This window comes from Dermacentor andersoni, chromosome 5 (assembly GCF_023375885.2).
Source record: "Dermacentor andersoni chromosome 5, qqDerAnde1_hic_scaffold, whole genome shotgun sequence".
In the NCBI taxonomy this organism is placed as follows: domain Eukaryota; kingdom Metazoa; phylum Arthropoda; class Arachnida; order Ixodida; family Ixodidae; genus Dermacentor; species Dermacentor andersoni.
The window spans coordinates 148,568,729-148,596,376 of NC_092818.1; the positions used below are offsets into that span (position 1 = coordinate 148,568,729).

Genomic DNA, 27,648 nt, shown 5'->3' on the forward strand with positions numbered 1-27,648 from the left:
GTGCTCGAAAACCGCAACAGGAGACATAAAATCAGACATATAATCCACCATTTCAATACATGAGCAAAAACAGTTCAGTCTTAGGGCTAAACTCCATCACAGCGATTTAGTGCGCGACGGCGACAAGCGACGGCTTTGAGCGACAAAATGGGCGGTCGCTTGAACAGATCGCTTGGTTCTGGAAATCTAGAATTCATCGCTCGTCGCCCGGAAGTTCTATGAGCGACTAGCCAATAGCGTGAAGCCGGAACTGGATGTACATCGCTCAAATACTACCGATTGTCGGGAAGAACCAGCAAACAATTAAATTTTTATACGTGCAAGGATAAGAACCTACTGCAAGACTTTCAGAAATATTTTAAGCTACTTTTTAGAGTAATATGCATCAACTTAAATTTGAAAAGCACGCGTCACACTAGTTTTGACGCGCATTGGCAGCCCTCATACCGGCAACACCGGGGAGGCTATCGCTCAATATTGCCGCTCGCACGGGGTACGACTTGCAGGCGACGAGCGAACGCAACAGCAATTTCCATCGCATCGCTTGTAGCGGTCGCGCGCAAGATCGCTTATATGGGGTTTATACTTTATTCAGCATAAAACATGAATTCCTCATGCGTTTTCAGTAAGTTCAAGATAACGCACCCAAATGACCTCTTGCAGCATGTAGCTGAATGCCTGCGGCAAAGTTTCTAACTAGCACTGGCACTGCACGTAACTTCAGTGGTCACAGATTACCCATGGGCGAGACACCGTCAAGCGCGCAGCTTACTTATAACGAAAGCATGTCGCCAGCAAAATGACGCCTTCTGTTGTGTGACTCCTTATTTCAACATCGTCCCGTACACAGTAGACCGCCAAACTGAACGAATTCAACGCATAGTCTCGGAATCATGGGCTGGTGAACAAACCATTTTAAGCATCCTCTCGCCTCAGGTCTTATTACACATACCATGGTTCTGGCCGCGTTTGCGAATTTCAAAGCGCTTACAGATAGCGGCAAGTGATAAAATCACACGCAGTTATCGCGACGAGTGGCTTTTTAGATTGACACCGAGAGACACAGCGCGCTTGCCTAGTCCGTTGTCAATCGCGTCGGCTACGCGGCGCGACGACTTCCTGGCGATAGCATGTCATTTATGCCGGAAGTGCACCTAAGTTAGAATTCGCTTACCGTGGAGGATTTGGTCTTATATCCAACGAATGACGAACGACTGTCGTTTTTTCGCGGCGACGTGAGATGGCTGACACATGGTCTCCCTTGGATGGCCTTCGTTGCAGCTCGCTGGAGGGATAACCTTTCTGCGGTGCTCTGCTGTCCCGCGACGTTGAGCGCGCGCGCGGGGAAGCAACTCCGAGTCTAAAAGTAGAGCGCTCGCTTCTTGTTCCTTTTAACTGTGGCTGCCTGTTCTCTTAGACGCAAAACAGTGTGTGTTTTTTTGCTCAGCGTCAGTGAGTGTTACATCGTCATGTTCGGGGCCAGCCTCCTGCAGTTGAAGCAGAAGCTTACGCTACGTTTTGTTCTCTATTGCCGCAAGAGTAGAACGGGCATTCTACTCTCTCTCAGAAGGGCAAAGTGACAAGCACATTTCACTCTCTCCCTGCTGACGGAGCATGTCGCCAGCAATATGTCTCCTTCACTCGACATATTGAGAGAGTAATACAACGCTTTGAAGAGTAAATCGGCCGCTTCACTCCTGCGATACCCTCCCTAGTCTTTAGAGTATGGCACAATGTGCACGTGTTGTCCTGTGTTTGGGACTCGGCAGTGGGTACATCTTTCTGGCGTTTAGATACGCACTGGTTATGCTATTGTATCTAGTGAGCCTGTTCCTTATAGCCATATTTTTCAGCATGTATCACACTATATATTGATTAGACGTGATGGCGCTGTCCTTTAATGTAATTACACCCGCCGCGGTTGCTCAGTGGCTATGGTGTTAGGCTGCTGAGCAAAAGGTCGCGGGATCGAATCCCGGCCACGGCGGCCGCATTTCGATGGGGGCGAAATGCGAAAACACCCATGTACTTAGATTTAGGTGCACGTTAAAGAACCCCAGGTGGTCGAAATTTCCGGAGTCCTCCACTACGGCGTGCCTCATAATCAAAAAGTGGTTTTGGCACGTAAAACCCCATAATGTGTAAATGTCATGTAATGTAATTAGGTAGGTGTCGCAACAATTTTAAGCTCTTATATACTAGTCTACACTTATTCTTGCATGACGTTGCAAGCTTCAGGCTGCCTTATTTATCAATAGTTTAAGTAATTGATTATTTGGTTGGATGATTTGTTGGTTGATTGATTGACTGATTCGTTTAATAATTCATTCAGTAGAAATAATTTTCAACATATGCCTACCTCGCTATAGCGAGAAGGGGCGAATTTGGCTGAGATGGCACATTTTTCCCTAAAACTGGCCCCTGATGATAATATAAGGACTGTAGCCAGTATATGGAGTACAAACCGTGACGAATAAGCCAAACAAAATATTTGCTGCTGTCCACCAGATAACTTCCGAGAATGAAAACAGGGAACAACTGAGCGCTGTTTCTATCCGAACCTATTGTGAACGCTCATAAATTAGCTTATTATTTCCTCCAGCAGTTGTGTGTTACTTTGCTTCGTATATAGTTGTGCTTGCAAATAGCCGTTCCTGTGACAAGTTAGTTTCTAGCGCGAAAGTGCACAGCAAGCACTCCCTCTCTACAATTTTTGGCTCACACAGCTCATCATTGTTACATCAACACAGCTGAAATGAACGTAACTTCATTTCATTCGGCAGCAGTGAACGTATGTATTGCAACATGGAAGTTATAACCACTCCAAATTATGACCAGTCTGATGCACTGAAAACAAATTATCGTTTCTATATATACTAGTAGATAGAGTAATCATTTAAACCAAAGCACAAACAATAAAAATTTAAACTGTCAAAGAGCACATTTAGGACGACAGCCAGCAGAAACATTTTCTCATAACGAGGCAACGTGACATACTCGACGTCCACTAGACCTTTAATTAAAATTTTGGCGCGTACTGCAATATGCCAAAACGCAAATATTATGCGTGGCAAAAGTCGGGACTTATTATGCTTTAGGATAAACATCGCTGGCTTGCTTGTCCACCATAGAAAATAAAAGAACGAGAACAACACGAGCGTTGTGTTTCTTGTTTTGGTCAAGTAGCTGGCGGTTTTCTTTTAATCTGTGTGATTTACGTAATTGTTTTTGACCTTTTGTTTCAAGATCTGTTAACCTTCCAGAGTAATTTCCTATTTCTTGGCAATGTCACTCTCATCGCCAGGCCAGGAGGTTTCCTCCTGGTCGGCTTCTGTTCCTAACTCTGATTTGCCGGTGGAGCTTTTCTTACGCAGTGGGACGAGCAGCATACCTGTGGCTTTGGTTCCGAGTGATGGCGGGGTGATTCGCATGAAGAATCCCAAAGCAATCCAAACCGAACTCTGGATGGCCTCGGCCAATTTTCAACAAATCACCGAGGTTCGACAGTTTGGCCGAGGGGGCATTCTTTGCTGCTCGTCAGACCAGGCTTGTGTTCAATATTTACTGAAGTGCGGTGTTTTTGCGACACATCCGGTGAGCAGTTTCATTCCTCATCCCCTTGCATGTACCAAAGGCCTAGTCCGCGGTGTCGACATAAGTCTATGTCCGGCAGAAATCTTGGAAATGTTTTCAGCGGCAGGCGTGATTTCTGTGTATCGTTGCAGCCGTGTCGTTGATAATAAGCGCATGCCCACTGAAACAGTCATAGCTACTTTCGCTGGAATGAACCACCCATCGGAAATCAAGGCATGGCCACTTTTATACCGAGTTGAGTCTCTATCACCTATCACCTCGTGTCCTTCAGTGCCTAAAGTGCTGGCGGTTTGGGCACACCATAAAAGGCTGCAGGTCTAACAGACAATGCGGAATTTGTGGAGAAGGCCATCATTCAAATGACTGTTCTTCCCGAAATGAGTCCTGCTGCCTTTGCAGTGGTCCCCACCCCGTAAATGAATCTAATTGCCCTGTAAGGTCAAAAGAAGTACAAATCCTCGAAATAATTGACAGACGTCGATGCTCTCGTCGTGAGGCCATTGGAGAAATTCAGAGCAGAACTCAAGGGTATGCTGGTATAACGGCCCGTCAAACATTGTCTATGGAGAACTCGATCTCTGAGGCTGTGGCAGCTTCCGTAGAAAAGGCATTGGAGAAAGCAATGGAGCGCATCATGACAAATCTCACCGACTCCCTTGTTCAGGTGCTGTCCTTACAACTAACTCCGTGGCTTCAACTAACTAATAAACCCAATATTGAGGATCCGGTTTCGGGTCTACCGTGGAGTCCACCTATTGAAATATCGACCGCGCAGCCATTCACAAACAACGATTCACCAAAGCCATCAACTCCTGAGAAAGTCGACCAAATCTGTCTCTGCGACACAGATGGGGTGGAAAATCAAGATGTAGATATGGACCCCCGATCTCTTTAACGAACAAGGTCACCGACAGAGAAAAAATCTAGCTCTCCCATCACCTCCAAAGCAAAAAAGTACGTTAGAGTGATTCCGACTAAGAAGGACTTCTTAAAAGAGAACGTTTTAGACCAAGCAGTCTCTGCTGCTCGGATTTATTCACCATAGGAACTTTAACAGTAATTCAGTGGAACTGTCGTTCCATACTTTCGGCCACAACAGATTTATTATATCTTATTCCTACATACTCTCCAGATATTATTATTTTAGAGGCAACATGGCTTGCTGCTGGTCAATCTTTTCATCTAAAAAATTTCCGATGTTTTCGCTTAGATCGCCCATCCCGAGGTGGTGGTTTAGTGTTGTTTGTCTCATCAAAAATCTGCCATATAGCTACTATAGCATACCAGATAATGTCCCCAGACTGTGAAATCCTAGCACTGGATATAATACTACCTGGTTGCACACCTTTCTAAAATTAACACGTACTTCACCGCTGGAGTACAAGATACCCGTTATCTAGATACCTCTATTGCTCGCAGTCAGAAGAACATCATACTAGTGGGAGATTTTAATTCTCATCATGTATCGTGGGGTTTCCGAACGGACACTTGTGGCAAACGCTTGTGGGATTGGGTCTTAATGAATCATTTCTCCTGCTTAAATTCGAGAGCACATACTTTCGTTCGTGGTCAGTCGCGATCTACCCTAGATCTTACGTTTGCTACCTCGAGCATGTCTGTCACCTCCTGGAAGACTGTAGACTCCGGAACTAACAGTGATCACCTCCCTATAATTTTTGAACTGCTTACTCCGTTAACTAGTTTAAATATTAATATGTATAAACTTGACGCCATTCTTAATAATCCCCGCCTTTTCAGCTGGCTTTCTAGTTTTCTTTCCGATCGATCTCAATTTGTGTAGTTTAACAGATCTAATTCCAGGGTGACAGAGGGGCCCTCAGGAGTGCCATATATATATATATATACAAGGATGTCTGAATATATAACGTGTCGGTTGTATTGCAGCCTGCACAGGGTAAAATTTAAGAATTTGTTACACCGAAGCTATTCACACGACTAGAAGCAATTAAAAACGACATTATATGCCGGTTTCGCGGTCCTCCGAAAAAGAAACTGAATCACTCACACAGTTCATATCTTTAGCCAATGGAGAGATTGTTAGCCTCAACGTGCAAGTAATATTTGAAGTATGTTTGTCAATTCAGGGTTAAATGAAAAGTCCTAGACACTTGTTTTATTTTGTTTAAAGACATTTTATGAAACGCTTACAAATTAGCGCAGCTCCCTTCGAAGGAAAAATTTCATACTTACAGAAAATAAGAGCCATTGTGTTGAACACGCCCGTGGACGAGAAGTTTCAAGTGTGTGCGGTATTTCTGTGTTTTGAAAATAAGTACTGTCTATTCGTCTTCTCTGAATTTTATGCGTTATAAGAGTCGTCCAGTTGCATTTTCCCAGTTGTCCCAGTGAAGAATGTGAGGCACGTTGTTTATATTTCGTTCAAGTAGTAAGTATGCATGTTCTGTTTAACGAACGGTAAATGTTTAGTCGGTTGAGGCTAGACACAGCTACACAAAGATTCTTATTCAAATATGTCATACTGCCGTTATCAACAATTTTCTCACAGTCCCAGAACACCTGTACAAGACAACAACTTCAGATTCAATGAAGATGAGTGGCGTGTAGAGGGTAATATGGTGCGTAACTTTGACGTGTCTAGCTTACTTATAAGCGTTGCAAATATTTACCAAACCTCGTTTTTTCCCTATTTTCATTCGTCATACGTGATTGATAGAAGGTATCTCCGGTACCGTCGCTGAACTAAACAAGAGACCTCTAATATATTTAGCGAAATTAAGGGGCGCTATAACGTAAAGCTATTCCAAACTTTTCTATTCCAATTCTGCAATCAGCCGTCCGCGATTGGTCAAACACTTTTTTGGACCACCCCCACTTCACCTGTCTGTCAGGCGACGTCTGAAAACCGCGATAGCTCCCCATCTGATATGATGTGTACACACTGAGTATGCATGATTTGACCGAACAAGAGAAAAATAGTTATTTCTGATTCGACGCCTTTTCGCCATTCGCCCTCGGCTATTGGTCAAAAGTTTTCGGGCTGCACCCACTTCATATGCCTGTCACGCGACGTCACAAAACCGCAAAACCTCACCGCGTCAAAGTGACGTGTACACGTTAGAGATGCATTAATATGCCGAACAAAACTCAATTTTTTTCTGAATAGCCGCAGGCTGTCCCGTTCGGAAAGGAATAAAAAATGGCTGCCGCCAATCGCTCAGGCACTGGCTACTCGCACCTGTCGGAGAGCATGGGTTTATTTGCGTATAATAAAACTTTTTGCGTGGCCGTGTAACGTTTTCTAGCACTTTCGGCACGTTTACGAGCTCGTTCTGCCAATTCTTCTTTGCTAAGGATCCGTTTTAGCCTAGTGCTTAAGCTTCCGTTGCATGCCGCCGCGATTTTCGACCAGCCACTGCAACCTAAGTAAGGGAAAGCGGACCAACCGCATACGCCGGCACCACCCTCTTCATCCGGTTATCAATTTTCAGTGCAGTGGCTCGGCCCTATTGAATTCCTCTTCACTTGAGCATGCTCCTCGCCTCTTCGGAGCCAATTAGATAAGACAAGCTGCTCAGTGTAGGCAATGCTATTCGTTTTTCATGAAAACAAGAGTGACCTCCTATGAACGAGGAGAGCGTTGCGATTGGTGTTCAGACAACTCTGCGGGTCACCGCCTGATGATTGCGTCAACGATTACGCAAATTTGAGGTCAGGAGAGTGGAATAAAACATATTGGAATAGTTTTACGTTATATGGCCCAATGAGCACGTTATGGGTAATGTGTTGACAAACTTCAGAACGTGAGGGTTAATTGTGGCATTTGCAATACATTACATATGCGAGTGCTATGGATCGTTAAAACTGTCCGACGAACGGCGCCAAATCTAGCTCACTGCCCTGGCATAGCTGCAAACGCTACCAAGATCAAATATGGCGAACATGAGATGGTAGCAGTTTAATGCGCGTAGAATAAATACTGTTTTACAAGGCCTTTCTAAAGCAAGTATATTTAAGTGCCACGTGGTAGCTGGCAGCTACATCTAAAAATCGGCCGAAAAAAACTTTGTTACAAAAAGCATATTTAATAGAAATGAGAGGCATCTTAAACTCAATTTGCCATGCAAGATTAACGCGTCATGCTTAGGAGCATTGCAAAGAATGAGTAAATTATCGTTGTTTCGGTATATCATCGGGTTATACGATGTTAACCCGGTGTCCTCAATTAACTAAAAGAGGCAGCATCTCCATGTTTGATGACAGTAAGGGCCAGGTAACAGGGTAATGTGTGGGCAAACGTCGATGCGAGCGGGCTAATTTCATCTCTTGCGATAAATAACGTATGCAAGTGCTCTGGAATGGTAATAGTGTGCCTTGCAAGTACGCACAATTTCACCAGTTTCCCTGGGACAAGTTCCAATGCCAAGGAGATAAAATCTAACGAAAGTGGGGGAAAACCTATGGCACATCTGTTTGCTATGGTAAATGCATGTAGATCAGATACCGCTCTTGCGACAAATTTTTTTAGCTATGGCTTAACAGCATGATATGGCGAATTTGGGCTACGTTTTTCAGTAACTTGAGAGAACTCTGTTATGCAAAGTTTATACTTGGCTTAAGTAAGGGGCATGGTACGGGTTATGTGTAGGCTATATTCAAAGTGCTTTTGTTAATTACGGCCTGTGTAATAAATTACGTGTTCGAGCACTTCAATCAATTTTCGCGCGCAGTTTCAAACCAACCAGTCATATCGGCCATGTTTTCATATATGATGTAAGTATACATGCAACTGAAGTTCTTATTACAGCTGCTCGAACGAAACAGCTTCGATTAACATGGGTTTGGGATTTTGAAAGGTCGCACAAATTTGCTGTTATTTTCTTGTCATTGAAGAGCGGCACATACGTGTGCAGTGTCTCATACTCAGTTTCCCAAGTTGGCGTAGAAGAGGCTCATTGATAAATGGCGCATGCCCATTGTCACCTAACCAGTGACCGAAGTTGGTCTGACGGTTGGCCACCAAATTACTTCCCTCAGTACTGCAGCCTGACCTTCTGCCAACTAGGCAATAGATTACCCAGTTATCCAGGTTGGCGAGAAAGTTATTAGATACGAACAAACATAACTGCAAACGGGGTGAAGTTACCAAAGAATTCTAATTGCATTAAAACTTCAATTTATTCCCATGGGAAGAAGAAACTGTAAGTGTGTGAATACTAGGGCACGCACAACATTGCAAAGCACAATTTCATGGTGATTGCCATATAAATTCCCTATAGTTTGATAATCGTACGTATTATAATACATGTAAGAACGTTTAGAAAACATTCGTGATGTAATCGGGAGAAATCTAGTGGTTCGCAACTAGACAAAACATTGCAAGTGTTTTGTAAGATGGAGAACCTCGAATTTGGTTTTATATATATTGTTTTGTGATCGCGCATTACGTGCCCAAGAGAACACTGGCTCCATTTTCAAACAGTGAAGTTAAAGCGGCTGCGAACGACGAAGTATCCTTATTTTAACTTCGGATTGGTCATTATCGTTGGGGCAGTCATCAAGACCTAGATCTTTATTGCCACAAGGGGTGGAAGTAATTAAAGCACGCGCACGAATGCTGATTGTAAAATTTAGCTGCGCTCATTACACAGTTCATTAGATGATACAAAGCGTTGCTCGGCACCGCCTGCTTCCACGTGCCAATCTTTCGAGAAACCATCACGCAGTAGTATGGTTTGTAGGCATATAGGCAGCCTACGGGGCGCCTCCACAGCGAAGGGGCTTCATTGATGCTGAAATGAAAAGAAAAGAACAGATAGAAGGAAAGGGCTCTCTTCGTTCTCTCCACGCGTCAAATGAATATTCGCCTAAAATTGAAAAAGGCTGCCTAAAAGCTCGGGCCCGAAAATGAGTGGGAGGTGCAGTCACGATTATGTAAATACTTCCTGCGAAGGAAAATCTCGGCCGGCCGCCGGATAAGCTGAAAACAAGCAGATGGCCTGCCCGTCCACGCGTCGCCGTCTTAACTCTATTCGTGGGTGAAAGGGCGAAACTGCGCTAATGCATACCCTCTCCCCAATGCTCTGCGTCTCCTTTTTCGCCCTCGTTTCCTTTACTTCCCTTTGCTGCAAAGGGCGCCGTTACTTCGCCTCTCTCCGCACCCCCGTTCTTTCCACTTGCTCCCCTCGCCCTCCCTAAAACGCCCATTCTGCTCTTCCTGCTGCCTTCCGGCGGTCGACGCAGTATTCTTAATTCGAGACCACCCCATTCCGCCCTGCCGGAACCGCCGGTCGCGATCATTTTCACTTGATAATCAATTCATGCGACCCTTATTAAGAACTTCTCTGCCATCTGTCGTTTCCCTGCATCTCGGCGACGACTAATGACCGTAACCTCCACCGCCGCTAACGTCTCGCACACAAACACATCGGCGGTGGTGGCGCGCGGGGTGGACCGCCTGGCCGCCTTATTCTGTGCGGGAATTCTTAAATTCCTTCTTCTCTCCGCTCGCGCACAGACACACACGTACACGGCCACGCACAATCGCTCCAATGAACCGGCGGCGGTAGCGAGCACTCATTGCAGTACAGCCCTAGCAAACCGACAGTGGAGGCACCAGAAGCAGCAGCACTAGCACTGGGCAGCGGGCGGCAGATTGCGTGCGTGCTCCTTTCCGAAAAACTGGCAACTGATTGCCGGATACTTACGCAGATCACCGGACTCCTTCATCGCACAGGTCGCTCTGCCGCTTGCAACTCCCGGCGCAACGAGTCGGCGTTCAGAACCACGGCTATATTAGTGCGTAAGGACATAAGCATCCAGCTCTCTTCCTCTGTCTCTATCACTCCCTCCGTTACTTCTCCCTTGTTCTCCGTTTCGTGCACGAGCAGGGAACAGAAGAGCGAGCAGCGAGTATCAGCTCGCCACGAGACAAGAGTGGCTGAAAGCGTTTCTTGGTTTTGTGGCTTATTTTGCTTTTCTTTTTCAGTCGTAGCCCGCCTGGTGCTTTTTGAGCGGGACTGTCGCCCCTCTCGCCCTTCTCGTTGCCTGGCGCGACCAAAAACTCTTCCGCCGCCAGTTAGTTCGTTTCTCCACTCCGCTCTTCACTCTCCCTTGTTCTCTCATTCCTTTTCCCTCTTCGTCGCGTGCGGCTCTCATTTACGTGCCAGCGTCGACGAGGTGGTGCCTCTGTGGTTCGGCTGGTGGCGGTCCACTTGAGTGCCGACGCCGCTCGAGTGCGGAGCAGCACAGCCGCGCACCCCGTCGGGTCCCGTTGGCGGGCGGACTCCTCCGTCCAGTGCCCATGCTACTACGCTACCGGACCTTCTGCTTGATTCTCTGGCGTCTCGGCTTACACGGCGCCGTCGCCTCGTCGTCCTCGTCCTCCGCCTCGTGCTGCGCCCACAGACACAGCGTCCCGCGCCGCGACGTCCAAATGGGTGAGCAAACACTCCCTGTCCTACATTCGCCCCCCCCCCCCCCCGCTCACTCCCACCTCTTACTTTCGCTTTTTTTTTTTTGTCATCCGATGCGGGATGAATGCGGCAGTTGGTGAAGAGCCTGCTAACGCGAGCTTAATGCCCTTTGGCTTCGCGAATAGATTTCGCCTCCACCGGCACCCCATCAGTCTGCCCGGCGTCCAGTGCTGACGAGCCGGTTTACGCCACTGCCTCAGTATACAACGCTATCGATCTGGTTTTGTTTTCTCTTCTGTAATGGACGTCATCCTTAGCAAAAGAGCTTTTAGCTCATTAACGATGCGCGCGCACTGTGTGTACATCGAGAGGCGTCGCCTTAACCGGGAGGCGAAGGGACGACGAACGCTGTGGTGTGTCTCGTACTTGGGAAATAAATGCGTCCTGGAGAAAGAGCGTATACCGTCTAAGCTTCACGGCGCCTGCTGGCATTGTCTTCCTGACGCGCGAACTGGCGCTGGCCAGAAGAACCGCACATATTGCCGTGAACGCGCGTGTTCATACGTTCATACATCCCGTCATCCCATACATACGCCGTGTCGTCACTCTTGGGAGTACAAAAATTGAGCGTACCTTCAGCTTATCAAGTAGGCCGACAATACGCGTCATTAGAAATATCCCAGTAGCGCTCACTTGAGGAAAGCCTGTGCGTCCCGATCACAGTAATAATTGACTAGTAGCACGAAATGTTATGCTGGATGCATTTTAACTTTGATGATCTAAGACCCCATACTCCAAGAGGCGCTTGACATCCATATTTACTATTCGTTATGTTATTGCACTTGCGATTATTTCGGTATCGCTATCGCGCCAATTTGACAATTTCTTTCAAATCCTTATGGATGACAGAAAATGCACATTCTTTAAGGTTCCCTTAGACCAGGAATTAGAAGGGTCAGAGTGGCTGCACTCAGAAGACCTAACTAATCGGCTGGTGGTTGTGTTGCGCCTGGCGTGATCGCGCTAATTTACAAAGATGAGAACACAACGTCATAAGTGTCGTACACGTCAACGAGAAACAATCATTAGTCTAACAGTCTTTAACCAAAATAAGGCTCTGATAGTCGGTGTAACTCTAGTACAAAGCTGGCGAAAGAGCAAGGTGAACGGCCTGTTGCAGTAGCTTATCTAAAACTTCATATGTCACACCGGCACTGAAGTGCCATTTCACTTTCTCGAATCAAAGATGATAATGTACCTTAATCGACATCTGTTGCATTGCTTAAAGGGACACTAAAGGCAAATACTAGGTCAAGCTAAAGGGATAGATAAGTGCTCGAGAATCTCTAAGGTGTCAATGTTATCGCGAATAGAGCCTTAATAATTGAGAAATTGACTTAAATGCAGCACACGATTAGAGACTCCCCCTGAATATTCAAGCACTCGCCCGATGACGAAAGCACTCCTCGGTTAAATTTTGTCACTAATGCTCAACTAGTCTTTGCAAAAAAACTTAATTGTGTTGTATTGTAAGATGAAATAAAGTGCTATTTGTCCAGTTCTTTTTCATTTTTAGAAAACAGAAATCATTGAAATTGCCTTAGACATCGACGCGAGCGATCGAAAGTTTTCGTTTTCGCTCGACTCTGCGCTGCCCACGCTTCCACGTTTTAGTACTTTCCTCGTCGGCTTTTTGGCTCGCGAAACCGTTCGCGGTATGCCCGAACGGTCTACGCCACTTGACCAAAAAGCAGTTGCAGCGGCGAATCCACCGCTCTGTCTTGATTCGGTACCACCGTCTGTCGGGCGCCGTTTTATTCACCGAAGGCAGCAGGGGTTGGTGATGGCGTATGCAACGTCACCACTCCCCCGATTGGATGATGGGAGATCTGAATTTCGAAAAGGCATTCGCATCCTTCAGATGCAATTTTCTCGTAAACTAAGTATTTTATTTGCACGAAACAAGCATTGCGAGTTTTATGGAAAGTATTTACCTTTAGTGTCCCTTTAAAGCTATGCTTTCCATAGGCGACGCAGGATATAGGCCAAACATTGCATAAATCGGCGAGTAAGCAGTGGTGTCATAGCCGCACGAGTTATATGCATACGGACGAACGACGTCGCAGTGGAGGTGGTCTGCGGAGCGTACATAGCAAGCATGTCGGTGGGTGCTCTGTAGAAGTGTTCGGTAAGGCCGCATTTTTGGTGATGGTAAGCTGTGGGGGATTTGGTATGCAGTAGAAAGTGAATGAAGGATGCTATCGATCACTTTTGACAAATTGTAGCGACCGCGATTGGTGAGGAGCCGCAGAGGAGCGCCGTGGTGCACTGTAATGTTGTGCAGAAAAAGATTCGCGACGCTCGTAGCGCAGCAGGTGGGCAGGGCTCGTGTAATGACGTAGCGTGAGGCATAATCGTTAGCAACGTTAGCCGATTGGCTGTCAGCATTTGCCTTTGAATAAAGGCTAAGTAGATCGAGTCCCACATGAAAAAATTTTCGGTAGGAATGCATAACCCCAGCGTGAGGCATGGGAGGGGACTTGAGGTGTTGGCACAAAATTATCTTTAGACCGAGTCGTAAGAGCCACAAGTAAGCCTTACGTTCGTCAATCACGAGTGCTCCTGAGAGCCAGGTGACAGGGCCGACACGGCGTTAGCCAGTCTTAACCTTTCACATCTATCGAGGTACCTGCAATAAAAAAAATTAAGCAGATCCAACGCAAATTTAGGAATCAGTGTGAAGAAAGGCTTTGCATAACGTTTTTGCTTAAGCTTATGGACGTTGTTGCCTACGTTAGGCGCGCAAGTTTATGCTCCAGTTTAACGATGTTCGCGCTTACGCTGGGGCGCATGATTATGCAATGAGCGCGCAAGTTCTCAAAATGCAGTTCACGTCGATTCTTCATAATTCGTTTACGCACGAGCATGCCCTCGTGTTTCACTATTTACCATTTACGTGCCTATTACTTGAGACGCCCCTTCTTGGGTTCAAGTTCCTCGCCAGTTATAATGAGCTTCACTCCCATAATACGCAACTCTCACTGACAATGCACGTGTAGGCAGAGCTGTTTTCAGTGGTTGCGTGACGCGCTAGCCGAGAAAACGACGACGAACGCGAGACCCCAAGGACGAGGCAAAGAAAGCTTCGCCTTAATACATCATCTTCATATATCTGGGGCGCTATAACGTAAAACTATTCCAAATTTTTCTATTCAAATTCTGCTATCAGCCCTCCACGATTTGTCAAAAACTTTTTTTCGATCACGCCCACTTCACCTGTATGTCACGCGACGTCACAAAAACCGTGATACCTCCCCATCTGATATGATGTGTACACACTGATTATGCATGATTTGACAGAAAAAAGAAAAACAGTTATTGCTGATTCGACCCCTTTTCGCCATTAGCCCTCGGCTATTGGTAAAGAGTTTTCGGGCTGCACCCACTTTACCTGCCTGTCACGCGACGTCACAAAGCCGCACAAACTCACCGCGTCAAAGTGACGTGTACGCGATAAAGATGCATTAATATGCCGAACAAAACTGAATTTTCTTCGGAATAGCCGCAGGCTGTTCCGTTCCGAAAGGAATAAAAGATGGATGCTGCCGATCGCTGAGACGCTGGCTACTCGCACCTGCCGGAGGGCATGGGTGTATTTGCGTATAAAAAGCTTCTTGCGTGGCCGTGTAACGTTTTCGACCCCTTTGTGCACGTTTACCACCTCATTCTGCCAACTCTTCTTTGGTGAGGGTCAGTTTTAGCGTCATGCTTAAGCTTCCGTTGCATGCCGCCGTTATTTTCGACCAGCCACCACAAGCTAAGTAAGGGAAAGCCGACCAATCGCACACGCCGGCACCACCCTCTTCATCCGGTTATGGATTTTCAGTGCACTGGCTCTGCCCCAGTGAATCCCTCTCCTCTTGAGCGTTCTCCTCGCCTCTTGTCAGCCAATTAGATACGACAAGCCGCTCGGTTTAGACAACGTTATTCGTTTTTCAAGCAAACAAAAGTGACCTCCTATGAGCGAGGAGAGCGTTTGATTGGTCTGTTCAGACAAACCTGCGGTTGCCGCCCGGTGCTTGCGTCGGTGGTTACGCAAATTTGACGTCAGAAGATAGGAATAGAAACATATTGGAATAGTTTTACGTTATAGGGCCCCTGGTCTCACAGTGGCACATCTGCGCTGAATGATTTGCCGTGTATGATCACACAACCAGCTGCCGATACCCAGTGCAGAAGTTGTCCGCATTAGAGGCTTCATTCATCTTGTGTAGCAGTGACGCGGCCATTCTGGGAAATTGGTCAAGAATGGGCGCATACCCAGTGACGAACACCCAGTGCCGAAGTTGTCTGCACATAGAAGTGGCACATTGTCCCATATAGCGCGTACGCGTGACCCTGTAGACATGACCGCCACTACACTGCAGCAACCGCGGCGAAGCTTACGTGGCTCTGGGGAGCTTTACTGATATTCTCGCGAGTTGCCCGACCAGTTTTTTATGCGATAGCCTGAGAGCGGTGAATTATAGAGTGGTGGTGTAACCGCGGAAATCGCCAGAGCTTGCTCGAAAACTGGGCTGCGGGCATGTGCATCGCGACCCGACTGAAGAATCGTCGTCAGGCGGAGTTCTCAAGGCATGCGCACTCAGCAAATTGACGGGCACATGACTCGAGTCGGCCATCGTCTTCGGCAGTGAGGAATCAAGCAGCCCGCCACTTCTTGAAATCGGAATCTGGATGAGCACTCCAAAGATAAGCACATATCTCCCAGCCTACTCTCGGAACTTCCCGTCGGCCTACCTTTTTTTTAATGGTGTTTAATCTTCCATTTAATGTTATCATCACGTGTTTATTTTTGTAAATTCTTATACTATTGTATTTGTCGCGCTCACTGCCTGTATATAGCATTTCTCGCACATATATTCTTTTTTTTTTCGTCAAATGTAAATGTCCCTGTTTTGGGCTAATGTACGCGTCGCGCGAGAGTTTGTGTATTGTTCAGCTCTGTGCTTCATCTAAGCCTTGCACGCCTCTGTGTAGCTGTTTTCTTTTTAAATGCGAGGGTAAATGCCTCAGGGCATTCAGGGGTATGAGATGGGGGTGAATAAGGATGATTAAATGAATGAAAAAAGATTTGCTGATCTAATGTAGTCCAAGAGGGATGGATAATGTGGTCCTTGCGTCCAAGCAGTGTAATCGCTTGGATTATGCGGCGAGAGTCCCGCTGCTGCGAGGTGCCGGAGCCTCGTCGGTTTCAGTGCAGGGCGAACCCACAGCAGGTGGTGGATGTCGGCTTCAGCATTTCGCGACTTGCAGAGTGGACACTCAGGGCGAGGAAATAACGGGCGAAAATGCGGACACTTCCTAGCCACGGCAGGAGTGAGGGCAACCCCGACCCTGATCCTCCGAAGCGCAACCTCCTCTGCACGGGTAAGACCGCTGGGGAGGTTTACCGCACACGGAGGTATGAGAGCACGTGTGCGGCGCCGGAGGTGCTCCTTTCTTGATAAAAGGAGGGTGGCATCATCTAGGTGAAAGAGTTGAGGCAGTGACGATGGAGAGGTCGCTAGACGGGTCGCAGAATCCGCACGTCTTTGGAAGCTTAGAAGGTCGCGTGGGATCCACTCTACAGATATTGGCTGCGGGATGCGTGCCGCCAGAAGATGGATCTGTTGGCACTGTGTAGTTTGTTTGCAAAGTTTGTCATGTTCTGTTGCCTAATACCCCACTAATTAAATTGCTCAGTGTTCTTTGTCTCAACACCCGCCTCATTCCTCACGGTCCGCGGTTGACCATGCGTGGTTCTTATCACCGGTCAGCGGATGAATCTTCCTTAAGCGCACGCGGTGTGTCTCTGTTTGTCGCCATCCCCAATCCCCTTCTAGAAAGTGCTAGTAATATATCCCTGATCTTTCAGCATACATAACCAGTGCCTCAAGTAGGCTACTAGGTTCAACAGCAGCCAACAGCAAGTTGTCTATTTCGGCGCATACCAAGTAACCTATGTTGTTAGTACACCATGTGTTTCTGCGAAGACATCGAGAAATTTTTAAAACTCGCCTGTGGCAGTCAGCACGAATTTAGTCCTTTAGCAGGTCTACTTGCAGAGGCGGACATTACTTGCACAAGAAGCCAAATGCGCGATCGACTAAGTATCAAAATTTCACTAATACCATTTTTTTTTACTAATTACATTATGACAGATATTACGAGGTACAAATTGTAGCCGGTGCAACTGCAAGGCATATCAACTTGAAACTGAATCTGTGGATGACACCACTTTCGAGATATGCACCATCACATTCGCTCTAAAAATGACACTGCCAGTCCACTTTATAAGAACGCCATTTTATGCATTTAGCACAAAACTAACTAGAGACCAATGTATTTCTTAGGAAAGTTTGGGAATTGATATTTCAAAACTGGTGTCACATTGAGAATTTGTTCCGAGTTTATTGGCCTTCAAATCTCGCGGGCTGAAATTTCTAAATTGCAGTATGTGCCGCAATGTAAGTACTTAAAAAGTTAATTAGTCAGTTACGAATTTCGATGTGTCGTACATGCAAGGTCCGCCTTTTTGAGTAGGCAAGCTCAAGGACTATAATTCTGCTATCTGCCACAGGCGATATTTCAAAATTACTTGTCTTCGCAGAAACACCCGGTATATCCACCAATATATTCGGCAGCGTCGAAGAGGAAACATAGCGAACCCCAGGGGAAGGCCAAATAAAGCTTCGCTTTGAAAAGTAGCGAACATCCAGACGAATTTTAGTACCTTGGGTAAATCCTTGTCATTAAATCTTCCTTGGAAAAACTGGAATTTGTTCGTGGGAGTAGTAACGAGTAGTGCCTTATAAGGACAAAAGGGAGAAGAGGCGTAGTAACTCAAGGCGCCGTTGTCTTCGTGGGATTTTTTTCTTACATATCAGGTACCTACTGTGGTGGCGTAGTGCCTATGGCGTTTCACTGCTACGCCTGAGGACATTAGGTCTAGCTGCGGCGGCCGCGTTCCCAAGGGGGTGAAATGCAAAAGCGCCCGTGTACCATTCATTGTGTGCACGTTGAAGAACCCCAGGGAGTTCAAACGTATTCTGGAGTCCTCCACTACGGCGTGCCTCTTAATAATATCTTGGTTATGGCGGGTAAAATCCCATATTATTTTTTTTTTCAGATCATGCTTCATAATACTCCCACCTGATCAGTGCATTCACTTTCGCAAATATTAAAGTATGTTATCCAGAAATATATTATGAAGCACATAGGCGCTGAACCTAGTATTGTCATCTATGGGTGAGAAGTACGGGTAAAAAGACGCATGTTATTTAATCTCTATCGCCGCCTCATTTGTAGGCCCATCTCTCGAACCTTGTGCTTCTGCAGCAGCCATGCAGTTTATGCAAACAAACCTTCAGCACTGGTTGACTTCACTTTCGCATTTGTAACAATCATTCTAAAAGACCAATATAAAATATTGGTATAGTCGATAACCCAATAATAGCAGATTTTAATAGTGTTGGTTTACCTGTTTTCCATTTTCGCATGTGTAAGTAGTACGACAGAGACAGCCAAGTTGCTCTGTATTTAATACGTTTTCCAGAAAACATATTCAAATTCAAACGCAAGTATTGCATTTATCGAACGTGCTTTTATGTTAAAAACCTTGCAATTAGCAGTAGTTAGAGAGAGGCGCTGCCTGTCAATTGTCAGAGTTCTGCCGGCGTATTTACCAGGTTCCTAAAATATATTTTGATGTTCCATATATTTTGCCTTCCTTGCAAGATTTTTTGTCACTGTCTTTGAAACACGATTTGTTATGCGAAGAGCTCAAAAGAGGTACTTGGAAATCATAACCGCAAAAATACTTGGGAATACATTTTTCGGGAAAACAAACGCGTTCTATATGATCTAATTCTTCCACAGATCTACTTAGAATGAGAAGGAATATGTATATTTTTTAATCTAAGTAGGTTGTCGTAGATGATGTATTAGATTCTCTCTTTCGAGGCTAATATATAACTGTAAACATATTTTGAATTGTTGATGTAGTATTTTTTGTGGAGGAGCGCGGATACGGCAGTGCAAAGAAGAAACAAGATACTGGTTCGACGGCTATGTTTGTTTATGCAAATGCGCCTCATATTCGAAGCAGACACCGAGCTTTTCAATGCTTTGGACGCGCTTCGAAAACTCAACTCAAACTGTGAATTTAATCTTCTTCGTCTAAGAACACTCTTTGCTAAGCTGACTAGCGCAAGAACAATGGCGTGAGCGTTCCCTACATGGGCTCGGCTTGCGGAAATTCGAGATCATGGCTCAAGTCTGTCAGAAAAAAAGGAACTTTCGCACGTTATGTGTTTAGAGTAAACTAAATTAGTCTTGACTAATGATGACTTGGTGTTTCCAGTATTTTATCTCTACCAGTTCACGCTAAACCGGATTGAAAATTCGGAGACTAATGTAAACTTATTTGTGCATTGCATTAGCCTCCACCTAAAGCTTTATGAAAAATGCTGTTAATAAAGTAACTTTTGGCCGCCTCTCTCAGGTTAGTTTAGTATGCTATAAGATGGTTTTACAGAAATCCCCCTGACATGAGCCATTAGGTGAACTGGTATTTACATATTTACACTTTGAAATGGCAGGTGGAAGCAGCTGTGAGCTATGTACATCTAGAACTGCCATCGAGAAGGATGGAAGTTGCTCCGTAGACCCTGTCGTCGAGGTGGGTTGCCGCTCTGCGCAGCTCAGACCTCGGAATCCAGACGTGGGCAGTCCAGCAAGCCCGTGAGGCGGCGTTGAGGCAGGGCCTTGACGTTCCCCATGAGAGACCTGAGCGCGGATCACGTTAAACCTTGTCGGACGTACAAGAAAGTTGTATCCATTTCGCCTACAATCATGGGTCGCGAACTAATGAGAAAGAAGTAGGAAACAATGAAGACCTAGCAGCATTTAATCCCGCTTTGTTGTTGCGTTTGGTATGTAGGCTACATTAGAGTCGGCTGTTCCAATACACAGTTCAAGAATTATAAATACCCATTTCCACAATAATACGCACTCACATATCACAGAAATACAAACATACTGTCTGTAAAAGTTAGTATGAACAAAAGAAAAATGCAACAAAAAAATCGGCAATATGTATTCGGGTTAAATAAAGGAATTTCTTGTCCACTTAACAGAACACAACTATCCTCTTACTACACGAATGTCACTTTTCAAGTAAGCCTGCTATCAAACACGTAATATGCATAGAGCTCACAGGAATTTAGAAATCAAACTAATTGGATTACTGCCTTCAAGAAAATCTTGTAGGCCTGAAGGATATCTATGTTTAGCGAGGCATAACCATGGACCAAGTATTTTCGTAATGGCAAATTCCCATCTGTCGAAGTGGCTTAACCTATCGCGAAAGTGAAATCAACGTTGATCATATTGTGGACAGTTTATGTGGAAGTGCTCGACAGAAGCGTCTAGTGGGTCACAGTAGGTGCACTTTGACGTTACCTCCTTTTTCAGGCGGTGCAAAAATCGAGGTGCCTAGGTGGTGTCCGGACACAAACGGTGCTGCAAGGTATCTTTTGCAAAGGGATAAAGGAGATTGTTTATCGAGGTAAACAAGCACCATTGTGTCTTTAGAGTAAGTAACATGGGATTATTATATTGCTTATTGTATTGAAATAGAATGAAACCGATTACATGTTTCATGCCTCTTTGGTATAAGAAAGCGCAGCTATGTCTACACCAAACAAACTACTGATCGCGTGAAACTTGCCTATATATGACGTGCAAAGGACTAGAGAAGGATTGTTTCCTTTAATACGTAGGAAATGAAACATAACGTTAGCCGTTTCCTAGTTGTTTCTACCAATGAAGTGAAGCTTCTGGGGTAAAACGTTCCCACTATTCTCTTGCAGGACATTTGCAAGCAATTTAACATTCATTAGAAGCTACCGAGTTATATCTTTTTAAACTGTACCTGTCAATGTGTTCACGTTGAGGGTAATTACAAATCTTCCGACACTCCACATTATAGGTACAAGCATGGCGGAATATCCAGTGTCAAAGCTCTGGTATGTGATATCAACAAAGTGTACTTACATTACATCTGAGAATGGACACTCAGAAATGAAGAATATAAGTGCAGCTGTGTTTGAATTCAGCACCTCATAATGGATATTTGCCACAATTTAAAAAAGAAAGATGAAGAGAAACACAAGAAAGTGTGGTTGCGCCAACTACACTTTCTTCTACTTTAAACGCATTTCGCCTGAGGTGATAAACTGAATCGATGTTGCTACAGAAACTAGTTTCGTACGGTGAGCGTGTGTACATTCGCGCAAACACTTTCTATGTGGATGCTAAATGTAGGTGCCATGTCACCGTAGAAGTCAGCAAATGTTCAGCTCATGCTGTGCCCGTCATTTGAAGGAAGTGATCGTACCATTGAAAACAGTGAAGACGTAACTATGGCTCCACCTATTGTATAGAATGCAGTCTCGTCGAAAGTAGCCACATCGAAGCAATCTTAGCGAATGCTGTTTCGTCGAATGTTAAAAAAATAGCATCAATAGCGAGAGCAAAACATACTAGAGGACAGGGCGGGTTCCGGACATCCTCATCTGCGTCATTTTCTCCAAGTTCAAATCTTTCTGACTAGGCCAACAAGTCCTTTCTAACGTTGAATTTCAGGACACCTTATCTAAGAAATTTCATAGCTCTCGCAGCTCCTTAACACTTTGGGTTCAGAAGCGTAAATAAATCAATTTCAATTAAACGAATTAAACGTGTTCGGCTGCTCTTGATCTATTGCTCGTGCCTGGACTACCGACATGCTACAAAAATTAATGCATTCACTTACAAGAGAACAGACTGGTGGGCTATAGTTGGTACTGCGTAACTTGAGGCGAAGCTCAAAAAGAAAGGAGACGAGGACGAGAGAAGGCACCGAAGACGCAGCGCTACTAACAACTGAATTTTTATTGCACATGGTTACCACATATATACCATCGCTCAACTGGAAGAAAAAAGGCACTATCGCACATAGATTTCCTTCCGGCCAAATCATCCACCATAGGCCACTACCGCGATAGGAACATGATTTCTTTTTTTGACAGCGACACAGATGGGCAACTTATAGAGTTATCATTCTGATCATTTAGAATGCCTCGATGATTTCACTAGATACTTGATCTGGCTTCCTAAACATCACTTGTTATTTGTCAAACAAGGCTTCACAGCCACAACGCGAGCAGTGTGCGGCTAGATGAATAGTCTTTACCAAATTATTAACATTGTTCGAATGTACCTGTAAGCGATCATTGAGGCACTTTCCCTTCTGACCAATGTATTCCTTCCCACAGTCTGAAGGAATACGGTACCACTCCTTCCATGCACGAAACGAACGCTTCTCGGTATTGCAATTATGGCGCCTCTTTGTAGTATAGTTAACTTTCGCGCACAAATAAGACACTTTCAAAGGGGCTGAAAAGACGACGTTCAACGCCAACACGATTCCCAATTTTCTTAATATTAAAGCTAGCTTGGTGCGAGTACGGCATTATAACCACTTTTCTACTTCTGCTCTGTTGGGCAGTGGAATCCAGGTGATCACGTTTTCTTAACCTGCTGGCAGCCATTGCTGTCAGCCTTTGCAAGGGGTAGCCAGCTGCGCTTAGGCGCGGTACTTGGTTTTCGAAGCTTCTGCGTACTAGGTGATGACAGAATTTTGGAAGAACGTTTTTGAAACAAAGATGAACGATGCCCCGCTTGACTAGTTTGGAGCATCACTACAAAACACACAGAGGTGTACAGGCCTGGTCAGTACAAGCGGCACCGTACGCCGTCGTACGTACGCGAAACGCCGAGGTGGCCTGCAGTAGGGGCGTCATGCAACTGCGCATGAACTGATGTCTGGAGATGGCGTGGTACAATGAGTAAAAGTGGTAGTCCTTCAGGGCCTAAGATGGGAGGGTAGAGAACGCCGTCGCGGTCCACAACATGATCAGCGTGGGCTCCGAATGTCCCAAATTGAAACAATCGATGAGAAAACATAAGCAGTCATCACGCCGTTGTTTAGCGCGGATGTAGTGCAGATCAGAAATGGCCAGGACGCAATAGTCGGTGTCATGTGCTTCATAATCAGGGTGGTAAACAGAACGACGGGAGAGGCAGTCGGCGTCCTTCCGCAGAGACCTGACTTGTATAAAACAGCAAATGAATATTCTTCGAGCCGTAGCGCCCATCTACCCTATCGTCCAGTGGGGTCTTTAAGTGAGGAGAGCCAGCACAAGGCGTGATGATTGATAACCACGAAAATGTCTGACTGTACAAGTAGAGGCAGAATTGGCAACTGCCCAAACTAACGCCAGGCACTCCTGTTCGGTAATTGAAATATTTCTCTCGGCGGGTGACAGGAGACGGGTGGCGTATGCAATTACGCGCTCTGCGTTACGCTGTCATTGAACAAGTACAGCCCCAATTCCATGATGACTGGTATCCGTGTAAAGTTCAGTGGCGGCAGATGGATCCTAATGAGCCAGCAATGGGGAAGCCGTGAGCAAACGCGGAGAAGGCCAAGGTTTTCGGTTTGACCAAGGCCCCATGTGAAAGCAACGTACTTCTTAAGTAAGTCGGTGAGTGGGCGAGCGGTTTCAGCAAAAATCTTGATAAAACGACTGAAATACGAGCATAGTGAGTGAGTGAGTGAGTGAGTGAGTGAGTGAGTGAGTGAGTGAGTGAGTGAGTGAGTGAGTGAGTGAGTGAGTGAGTGAGAAAACTATTTCGAATCAGAACGATTTGTGTCCGGCGAGTTAGTGGGCTGGGGCACCCGCAGAGGTTACGGCCAACAGTTCTTGCCTCTCGGCGGCTTCATTGGCCCGCTGGACTGCCCAGAGTTGGTCTTCTAGGTTTGAGCTGAGCAGCGCGGCTTGCCATCGCGCGCGGAGGCTGTCGATGGAGGCTGCGCTCGCATAGTTCTGTATTAGTTCCTGGCATTCCCATAGCATGTGTTGTAGCGTGGCTCTGGTGCCACACACTTTGCATCTCTCTGTTGTGTGTATTTCTGGATAAATAGCGTGCATTAGTATCGGGCTCTTGTAGGATTTGGTTTGTAGTTGTCGCCACTGGACAGTTTGCGATCTAGTGAGTTGTGGATGGAGTGGAGGATAAGTGCATCTTTGAATCTTGTAACGGTTGGTGTTGTCGCTGAACCTGGTCAATCTGTCTTCCCATTCCCATACTTCGAGGGCCCTGTCGAGGGGTCTACGTTCATCGCAGCTCGGAAAGTCAATCTTCGAGCTCCGTTGTGTGCCGCCGCTTTAGGGTTGTCCTGTCCCGTTGAGTCGGTGGTGTCGGCTGGTATCCATAGGATTTGGACGCACCTGTCTTCCCCTGTTGGTTTGCCTTTATGAGTATGTTTAGGGCCTGAGCTGAGATATGGCCGTTCGCGAAGTTGCGTACTGCCGTCTGGGAATCGCTCATTATATAGTATGTGTTGGTTTGGGCTATGGCTAACGCTATAGCTGCTTCCTCCGCCGTTTCGATGCCTGTAGTTTTTATAGTCCAGCTTGTGCAGCATTGTCTGTTGTGGTTAAATACTGCTGCGACAAAGCTGCGTTTCTGTTTGTAACGTGCAGCGCCTACAAAGACCGCGTCCTTCTTCCTTCCGTAGTTGTTCGCCATGTTCTTTGCCCTGCCTTTTCTCCAGCCCTCGTGGTGCACAGGATGCATATTCTTGAGTAAGGGGGGTACCCTGGGTTTGGCCCTTATTTCCTTGGGTATGTCCCGTTTGTCTCCGTGTTGTGTGTGGTAGCGGATCCCAATTTTATCTAGGATGTGTCTGCCCGCCGTCGTCTTGGAGAGGCGTCCGTGTTGCACTATACCTTGCGCTTCTGTTAGCTCTTTTGGCGTATTGTGCAGTCTCAGCTCTAGTAGTTTCGCCGTGCTCGTGCTTAGCATGAGTCCAATCGCTTGCTAATATATCTTCGTAATCAGGCCGTCTAGCTTCTTCTTTTCTGCGCTGCTCCATTTGTGGTATGCCGCCACATAAGTGATCTGACTTATGGCGAACGCCTGCATGATTCTCATGACGCTTGCTTCTTTCATTCCCTCGTACCTGTTGGTGATTCTCTTGATCAATCGCATCGTCTGAGAAACTTTGGCTTCGATTTTGCGAATAGTTTCCCCGTTGTTGCCCTTGGCTTTTATGATCATTTCCAACACCCTTATCTTCTCTACTTTGGGTATGGGTTGTCCATTTTTCGTCATAAGTTGTAAGTCATTGTAGGTTTGTGTGTTGTAGTTCTTGAGAGGTCGCCCCTTTATCGTTGGTCTGTACAGCAACAACTCAGATTTTTCGGCCGACCATGTTAGACCGGTGCCTTCTAGGTATTTCTCTACTGTTTCAACAGCTTCTTGTAGTCTCTGTTCAATCGATCCATCACTGCCATCATTTATCCATAGCGTGATGTCGTCTGCATAGATTGTGTGGTTAAGTCCTTCGACTCTTTGTAATTTGCTAGGAAGACCAATCAGAGCCAGGTTAAAGAGCATAGGCGATATAACCCATCCCTGCGGTGTGCTTGCACTGCCAATAGGCACTTTCTCGGACGTCAGAGCTCCTACCGTGATTTTTGCCTCTAACCGTTTAGAAGTTTTGTATATAGGTACGTCCGCCCGCCTAAGCCAAGGTTGCTGATTTGGTGCAGTATGGTTTGGTGTGCGACATTGTCGAATGCATTCTTGAGATCTAGCCCCAGGATTGCTCGAGTCAATCGCCCAGGTTCGCCTTTTACTTGGTGCTTCAGTTGCAGCATGGCGTCTTGTGTAGATAGGTTTCTTCGGAATCCTTCATCGTGTTTGGGAGTATGTCGTTGCCTTCTATGTAGTTGGTGAGCCTCGCGAGGAAGGCATGCTCCATTAGTTTGCCCACGCAGGAAGTTTAAAATATTGGTCTTAGATTCCCTAATTGCAGTTGTTTGCCAGGCTTTGGTATTAGGATGACTTGTGCCGTCTTCCACTGCTGCGGTATCCTTCCTTGTTCCCAGCACTCGTTGATAAATTCTGTTAGTTTGCCAATGGACGCGTCGCCTAGGTTTCTGAATGTCTTGTATGTAACGGCGTCTGCGCCCGGTGCCGATTTGGTGTCGAGTTTGTGCAGGACTGCTGTTATTTCTGCTTCGCTAAACTCTTCATCGAGGTCAGAGTTCTGTTCCCCCTCGTATGCGGGATGAATACACGACGATGCCTGTGATATGTATTTGAGTTCGACCTCTTTCAAAAAATTTTGCTCTGTTCCTTTATACGCGTATAGGATCTAGTGCATGTTTTGCCTGTGCACCGTATTTGTTTCAACTGTGTTAAGGAGATATTTGAGTAACCTCCACGTCTTGCTCGTGCTAAGTTGCTGATCCATCTCCGTGCATAGTTATTTCCATTGTCGTCTTTGGAACTGTTATGCATATTGTTCTATTTCTTTGTTTAGTAAGGATATCTTCTTCCTTAATCTGTCGTTATGTTTCTGCTTTTTCCATCGTTTCTGTAGCCCTTGTTTGGCCTTCCACGTGTGCGAGAGCCTGCTGTCTATCGGTTCTAGCTGAGCCTCTTGTTGGGTAAACTTCGTTGATTTGGAGATGTCTTCCTCTAGGTTGGTTGTCCACTGGTCAATGTCTGTAAAGGTTTCTGTGTTCCTCTCTTCCCTTGTTTTCCTGAATTTCACCCAATCAGCTAGTTTGAGTTGATTACCAGTGCATTTGTTGGGGCCTTCATTGAGCTGGATTTCGATTATGGAGTGGTCGCTCCCCAGGTCTTCCTGTGTATTTAGCCGTCTTATGGATTGTATATTAACGAAGGTGAGGTCTGGTGTGGAGTCGTCGCAGACGCTGTTGCCTTGCCTTGTGGGCATTGCTGGGTCCATGACGAGGGTTAGGCCTTCCTGTTGGGAGTCGAGCCATAGATTTTTGCCTTTGGTGTGGATGTACTTGTACCCCCACGGGGTGTGGGCGGCGTTAAAGTCTCCATCTATTATCACCTTCTGGTCACCTGCTATGTTGAGCGTGCGCTTGAATAGTGTTAAGAATCTGTGACTCTTGAATTTTAGACTGTTGTATACGTTTAGACTGAATATACTATTATTTGTCTTCCTTGATGATATAATTTCAATTAGTATGTTGGCTATGTCTGTGATTCGTGTATCATGTTGTACAACCGTATGGTCTCTACTAACTAGGGTGGTAAGGGCCTTGGTTTCGCCTATGGCATTGCCTATGGATTGGTAACCTGGCAGTTTGGCGAAACGCTTAGTTTCTTGTAAAGGTATTACGTCTGGCTTGTCTTTTGTTTTTACGTATTACTACAGCTTCGATTTTTTATTTAGGTAACTTCTACAATTCCACTGCCATATGGTATATCTGCTTTTTCTTTGCCTGGCCATAATTATGCTGTGATATTAGAGGCCGTCTTGTCTAGTATCGACGGCCTGAGCAGTAAGGAAGACTTGGGAGTGGCCTGGACTGTTTCTATTTCCTTTGGAGGGGGCTACAGCTTCCATTATTTCCTCCAACCTCGTTACTCTTGCGTTTATATTCTCAAGATGTTGCTGTACGGGTTGTAGTTCTTGTGTGACTATGCTGACCATGGCCGCTTTAATTGATTCTTCCATCTG

General features: G+C 45.8%; 1 protein-coding gene across 3 annotated transcripts in view; it reads left to right on the top strand.

The window, feature by feature from the left end:
- The window catches only part of LOC126531390 (cell adhesion molecule 4-like), a 545,870-nt gene that overhangs the window by 442,233 nt on the left and 75,989 nt on the right, over positions 1–27,648 (top strand). The window contains exon 1 of one of the 3 annotated variants that reach the window (XM_055071136.2): positions 10,178–11,012. The exons of 1 other annotated variant lie outside the window; for it this stretch is intronic. In XM_055071136.2, the coding sequence (XP_054927111.1) occupies positions 10,877–11,012 (136 nt within the window). In that variant the 5' untranslated portion in view covers positions 10,178–10,876. Of the gene's footprint in view, positions 1–10,177; positions 11,013–27,648 lie in introns of those variants that run through there. One more of the 3 variants, XM_050178898.3, reaches the window with a different exon arrangement.